The sequence below is a fragment of the Muscardinus avellanarius genome (genome assembly GCF_963383645.1).
Source record: "Muscardinus avellanarius genome assembly, chromosome: Y".
Taxonomy (NCBI): domain Eukaryota; kingdom Metazoa; phylum Chordata; class Mammalia; order Rodentia; family Gliridae; genus Muscardinus; species Muscardinus avellanarius.
In genome coordinates this window covers 6,454,530-6,462,107 of record NC_137809.1, presented here as the reverse complement: position 1 = coordinate 6,462,107, position 7,578 = coordinate 6,454,530, and the positions used below count along the sequence as shown (strand labels likewise).

General features: G+C 39.1%; 1 protein-coding gene across 1 annotated transcript; it reads left to right on the top strand.

The window, feature by feature from the left end:
* Positions 1-6,273: 6,273 nt before the first annotated feature.
* LOC308279522 (vomeronasal type-1 receptor 90-like) lies at positions 6,274-6,909 on the top strand (the record flags this gene model as incomplete). Its single annotated transcript, XM_080719648.1, has 1 exon — positions 6,274-6,909. One exon carries the CDS (start codon positions 6,274-6,276, stop codon positions 6,907-6,909), a length of 636 nt encoding a protein of 211 aa, XP_080575774.1.
* Between the last annotated feature and the right edge of the window lie 669 nt (positions 6,910-7,578).

Sequence of the window (7,578 nt, the reverse complement as noted above, 5' to 3'; positions counted from 1 at the left end):
TTCCCACCCACGAAAATCATAAGCTTGCAAAGAGATGAGTTCAAGACACATTTTCCATGAATCTGCAAGTTTATCTCAGATGCTCAGAGTCCTCCCACCTCATCTGTCTGGGTAAGTGCCTCTGCATCCATGGTGCACAATCAGTGGGAGCTTGGGGTCCTGTAGAAGAAGGGAAGTTGGGGCTCATTAGGGAGGTCTCCGCAGTGGCAGAAAAGACATCCAGCTCTAACAAGTCATGCCCAGCACAGAGGATTATGTTCTGTTTAGGGCAACAAGAATGCTTTCTTTAGATTTCCTCTTCTTTCATTTTAAGATATTATAATTTTTCCATGTTTTATAGAAAATACCTACTGATTCTAGGTTTGCATTTATTTTTGTGAATCAAATGCCTATCTCTAGCTGTCCATATCAGTCTTTAGTTCACACACAGTGTGTTATCTAGATATTTTAAGCATTATCAACCCTTCACATATCAGGAAATGAATGAATTAATTTTATATTAACAGTTTTATTAAACAAACAGATTTGTTTCTTTTGCCCTCACTAATCGGATCAAGATAGTACTGATATGTGACTTCTATAGTCTGAGCAATTAAAAAACAGTTTTAGCCAGGCACTGGTGTCATACATCGTTAATTCCAGTACTTGGAAGACTGAGAAAAGAGGGTCACACATTCAAGGTCAGCATGTATTCACTCAGCAAGATCATGTTTCATATTAAAAAATAGAAAGGGGAGTTAGGCCTGGTGGTGCATGCTTGTAATTCCCATGCTTGCAAGACTGAGACAGGAGGATCAAACAGGTTTGAAGCCAGCCTCAGCTACTTAGTGAGGCTTTCAGCAACTCAGTGAGACCTTGTTTCCAAATAAAATATAAAATAGGCCTCAGAGTATAGCCCAGGGGTAGAAAGCCTCTGGGTTCCACCATAGTACCACCAACAAAATAAAAAATGAATTAAAAATAAAAGGGTAATGCTCAGAGTCCTCCCACCTTATCTGTCTGGGTAAGTGCCTCTGTATCCATGGTGCAGGGGTAAAATTACCATGGGTTTATTTCTCAGTACCTGTACTGCAAGAAATAGATGAGAGAGAGAAAAGGAGAGAGAAAGATAAAGACAGAAGAAAGAGGAGAGAGAAAGAAAGAGGAGATAAAGAAAGAAAGGGAGAGAGGAGAGAAGAGAGAGAAGAGAGAAGAGAAGAGAGAGAGAGAGAGAGAGAGAGAGAGAGAGAGAGAGAGAGAGAGAGAGAGAGAGAGAAAAGAGAAAATAAAATTGTAAATATAATAAATGTTTTAAAAACCCAATAATGATGGCTGTTCTCCCTGTCTTGGGCTCAAAAGACCTGAAAATATAATTTCAAATTCTTTGGGAAAAAGAATATTGGTATTGGTATCCATTTATCTTTTCATATGTAGCCTTCTTTTAAAAATAAGCCATTCTCTTTTTTTCCTCCTTTACTTTTATGTTATTGGGGTTTAAACCCAGGGGCAGGCACTTTATCTATCTCTGCACCTCTAGCCCTTTGGATGTTTTAATATGGTCTTGCTAAGTTACTGAGACTGGCCGCACACCTGCAATCCTCCTGCCTCTCCTTCATGAGTACTGGGATTTCAGACATGTGCCACTGCACTTCTCTCTCTTTTCTTATTTGACAAAACATGTGTCATTGGACAGTCTGTCAGTTCAGAAATGGCAAAATACAGAATGTCTTAAGTACCTGGTTCTTTGATTCACTTAATAAAGATGTCTTAGCTGTGATGTCATTCCTCGGACATTCCCCAGCCTTTCAATTCTCTGCTGAAATCAAGGTTAGGCTCAGAATACTTTGTGACATTTCTTGCTACATTTCCATGCATGTTTTGTTTTCCAGAGATGCCCACATAGTCTTTCCTTCCTTTTTCCCAACACAGAACCTGCAAATGGAACCTGTTTCACATCCATGTTATTTTACCTTTGATCTTTCTTTCTTTCTTTCTTTCTTTCTTTCTTTCTTTCTTTCTTTCTTTCTTTCTTTCTTTCTTTCTTCCTCTCTGTCTGTCTATCTGTCTGTCTCTCTGTCATCTCTCTCTCTCTCTCTCTCTCTCTCTCTCTCTCTCTCTCTCTCTCTCTCTCTCTCTCTCTCTCTCTCCTCTCTCCTCTCTCCTCTCTCCTCTCTCTCCTCTCTCTCCTCTGTCTCAGTAGGAATTGAATTTAGGGGAATTCTGACTTTGAGCATCATACACAACCCTATTTTATTGTTGATTTTGAAGCAGTTAGGTTGCTGACCTTGTCTTCACACCTGTTGAACATCTTACAGATGCCCTCACATCTGTAAGAACCATGTACTGATGTGAGCAAGTGCCCCAGGCTTCTCTGTGACTTATATCCTCCTGTAGAGAAGGTCAAGTATTTCTGAGAAAGCTTGCTTTCCCAATGTGCTGAATGTGATTTAATTACTTGGAACACTAGGTGATCCAGGTAACACCTTAGGTATCACTCTCAGGAAGAGTTAAGGAGGGTCTTCCTGATCATTCTGCTGATATTTCAGCACCATCAATCTGTTTCTGATCAGCTAGGCCATGCTGTATCAGGCAGGGACATCAGAATGAGAAGCAGAAGGAGAGAAGACAGAAGTATAATTTTCAAGTTCAATCACAAATATTGAAGGGAATTAAGGAAAGAAGAAAAGCAAAGGAAGAAAAGGAAGCAAAGAAGGAAAGAAGGAAGAGCCAGGCATGGTAGCCCGTGCTTGTAATCCCCCAGCTTGGGAGGCAGAGACACGAGGCTTGTGCAGGTTCAAAGCCAGCTGTGTTGGCTTAAGAGACCTTGTTTCCAAATAAAAAAGTATAAAATAGGTCTGGGAGTGTAGCTCTGAAGTAGAAAAGGTTTCCAGGAACCCCAATACCACCAAAATAAAAAAAAATAAAAGAAAAAAAAAGAAAAGAATAAAAGAAGGAAGGAGGAAAAGAGCAATTTTAGCACTATTGTATGTATTTATATAACGATTTAAAGTTACTATTTTAATACTTTATCAGTATGCACTTTACCTGAAATATTACAAGAGGCATATGCCACCTATATGTACCAGTGTGTGCTAGTGAACAAATGTGACCCATCAAATGTAGAGACTGGTGGAAATTTGATTAATATTTTCTATTCTTTGTGAATGTATCATGGGGAAACTCCAAATATCTTAATATGTAAATGGAGAAATGCTTCAATTGACTTGATCAATATTTTTTAAAAGTTTAATATTTGTAATATAGAAATTTTTGGCACTGGCGTTTGAACCCAGCTACATCCTACCTCTGTTTTACTCCCAGGCCTATTTTACTTTTTATCTGAAACAGAGTCTTGTTAGGATGCTGAGAGTCTCAGTAGATTGCTGAGGCTGGTCTTGAACCTGTGATCCTTTTCTCTCAGCCTCCCAGTACTGGTTATATAGGCATGCACCACCATTTTTGCCTTTACTATTGAAAATTTAATATAGAAAATCCACATTTTCCACTATTTTAACCCAGTATGTATTACAGCTCTGAGTTTTAAAATGACATATTCTGTTTACAAATGGTATCTTCATGTATTTCAGTATATATTAACTGGCATCTCCTGTTTATGAATGCTATCTTCACATACTGTGGTAGGTATGTATTAAATGGTATCTTTTGTTTATAAATCTTTAACATTTTTGCTTTCTCTTTCTCTGTTACATTATAGAACTATATGATCTAAGGAGCCAAGAAATAATTGGTCCTTACACTCTTAATTTTCTTAATTTTCAGAAGATAATTTTTGAATATATAACTAGAATATATATATATATATATATATATATATATATATATATATATATATACATATATATACATATATATACATATATACGTATATATACGTATATATATACGTATATATATGTATATATACATACATATATATATATATATATATATATATATATATATATATATATATATATATATATATATATAGCATGTGCATGATATTATAAATGTATATATATATCTTGAATTAATGAAAATGTGCATATTTTGCAGACAAATATGAAAAACTTTGTAGTATAATTATTATGCTGGGGCCTCAGGTGTCTGGAGAAATATTGTTTCTTAACTTGGAGGTGAGTTAACAAGCATAGTCTCTTATGAAGACCTATTTCTCAGGGTGAAGTAGGATACTTGTCCTTGGAAATAAAGCTTTAATATGAGGTTAAGATCTGGGTGTGTTGGCACATACTTATAATCCCAGTGCTTGGGAGGCTGGGACAGGAGAATGACATAGATATGAAGCCAGTCTCAGGTACTTAGTGAGGCTCTCAGCAACTTAGTGAGACCATTTTTCTACATAAAGTATAATAAAATAGGTCTAGTAGTATAGCTTGGAGGTAGAAAAGACCCTGGGTCCCACCCTCAGTACCACAAAAATAATATGACCTTAGCCAAGCATTGTAGTGCACACCTGTAACACCAGTATTTTGTAGACTGAGACAGGAGGATTGCAGGTTTGAAGCATCCTCTGTGACTTAGTGAGTCTGACAGCAACCTCGTGAGACCTTGTTTCAAAATAAAAATAAAATAGGTCTATAGATGTAGATTAGAGGTAGGCACACTAGCTTCAATCCCTCAGCATCACAAATGATAAAATTATAACAATAATAAAAATAATATTAGAGTGTGGGGGTTGGGAGCTGGGGGTGTTCATGTCCATTTTTTGTTTCAAAACAGGATGTCATTAGGCTGCTGAGAGTCTTGATACTTGCTGTTGCTGTTCCTCTCTCACCAAATACTGGGATTACAGACATCCACCACTACACTCAATTTGACTCTAATTTAATTGTGGTTATATTTAAAACTGTGATTCCACAGGCCTAAAGAGAAAAATAATGGCATATGGTTCTACTAATCAATAACAAACTCTGCTCACATAGGCTATATGTTCTGGCAAAAGGATCAAAAACAACACATGATCTGTGTGGGTATCTTGTAGAAGCTTGTAGAAGTGAGATAGAAATTAAAAATTCCATTAGAGTTTCCTTAACAGAGATGGTGAACATGTACTGTTTTGTTAATTTATTTGTCTTCTCTGTTTTGGCAGGGATAGAGTTCATCAATTATTAAAAGAACTGAATTAAGTGTCCTAAGACACATATATGAGTAACTGTATAATAATAAAACTTATAGCAAATATTTCTGTAGAAATCACAGAGTGCCAGAAAACATTCCCATGTTTGGAATAGGTAACTTTTTCTCACATAATATATCTACTCTCTAAAATATGACTGGGCATATTTTATAGATAAGATGACTGGAGTTCATAGGGTAGAAAACTCAAGGTTACACATATTATGTTTGAAAGACAGATCACAGGTCACAGCAAGTTATTTGTCCTGTTAATATATGAAGGATATTTGGCCTGTAATCCAAGTACTTGGGAGGCTGAGACAGGAGGATCACATGTTCAAGCCCAGCCTTTGCAACTTAGCAAGACCTTCTTTCAAAATAAGAAATAAATCTGGGACTTGGAAGTAGAATGCTTCCAGGTTTAATCCGAGGACAAAAAGGGAAAAATATTTAGTCTGGCAATAAATAAAGCAGAATAAAGATAACTCAAATAATATAACTCACTGTATATCTAATACATTGTGATTCCCTAGTTGGGAGGATCTTATTTCCAATTTTGTTCAATCTTCCTCATTAAAATCGACCACAAATTGTATAGCTGTTACTATTCAACTAAAATTACATAAAGATGATATAGATAAAAACTAAATAACACATCCTTCTTGTCCCTAAGAAAATGCAAAAATGAGATGAAATTACAATGCTACATGGATATTTTCTTGCACATGAAAGCTGTGTGTTCTGGAAAACAAGCCATGGGTTGACACAGAACCCAGCCATAACTGGAAAGAGAGGGGAGGAGGGAAGAGTTGGGGGGATTCTAGACAAGGCAAGGGAGATGGAGCATTGAAGGAGCCCAAGAGCAGGGAGCACTGTGATACCTGCACATGCAAATGGTGTGTTTGATGAGAATGAAGATGGCAACATTTATGATACTGAATTTCTCTGATTTGTCAGTTATTAAGTACATGCTTCTAGCCCCCATAGGATGAATAAAGACAAGAAATACATCAGGATAATACTGACATAAGATATGTTTTTGAGGGGGAAAAATCTCATTGGGATCCCAGTCAACAATGTCCTCTTCCACATCCTCTTCTTTCTGGAGCCAGGTCCAAGGACACAGAGCTAACCATTGGCCTCTTTGCTTTAATCCCCATGATGCTGCTGCTGACCAGGGCCTTCATAGATAATGACATTCTGAGGCCTGATGATTTTGGGGTTAACATAATATGTAAATCAATTATCTACTTGTACAGATTGTTTAGAAGCCTCTCCGTTTGTACCACCTGCCTGTTGAGTGCCCACCAGGCTATCATACTCAACCCCAGAAACTCCCTGTTGGGAAAGTTCAAACATAAATTCACACATCACCGCTTGTGTTGCTTTCTCATTCTCTGGATGTCTAATATATTCATTAATGCTTTTTTCTTAATCTCTATTGCTGATACCACTAATGAGACCTCAGCTGACTGGATCATCTCTAAATCCTGCAGTATCTCACCCATAGACCATATTTTCAGGCTCTTGTTTGCCTTAATAGGGATGTTCCTGGATGTATCTTTCATTGGACTCATGTTCCTCTCCAGTGGGTGCATGGTAGCTCTCTTGTCCAGGCATAATAGGCAGTCCCACCACCTGCAGAGCACCAACCTCTCTCCCAAGGCTTCTCCAGAGCAAAGGGCCACCCAGACCATTCTGCTGCTGGTGACTGTCTTTCTGCTCATGTATTTTTGGATTCCAGCATCTCCTCTTCAAGATTTATGTGGAGGAGGACTTCTGGGAAGATGGTGACGAAGGAAAGCTGCACTTACAAGTCCTGCTAACAGCCGAACTCTATTACCACAAACCCAGCAACTTTCAGAGCCAGAAAACACCACCAGAAAAGAAATGAAAACTGTAAATACAAGGGACAGAGAAAAAGGGCTGGAAAAACAAGACACCAGAAAGAAACCAGCCTGAAGTGCCATGCCCACTGTGGTGTGGAGCAGCCAGAGCTGCAGCACAAAGTGGCCAGAGAAGCTGGAGCAGCCAGAGCCATGGTGCGGAGCAGCCAGAGCTGCAGGGCAAAGCAGCCAGAGTGGCCAGAGCCATGGCGCAAAGTGGCCGGAGTGGCTGGAGCCACAGTGAGGAGTGGCGTGGCCTACATCTTCCCTAGCAGCACCAGGCTCCAGAGAGGATGGAAACTCAGAATCGAGCTCAAATCCAGAGAGGAGGTACACTGGCCTCACGGCCTGGGACGCAACAGCAGCGCCTTACTGCTGGCAGCAGCGGTGAGTTCACCAGATGGCCCTAGACCAATGCACTCAACCAGCCACAAGGTGCCAGAGTGGGTGGACAGCAAGCTAAGATGAACCGCTGCTGAACAGCCAGGCAGCAGTCAGCAGTTTCTTCGGCACAAGGAGCATCTAAAGCTCCCAAGGGCCAGGATCAGCAGACCCCGCAGGGACTCAGCAGAACTCA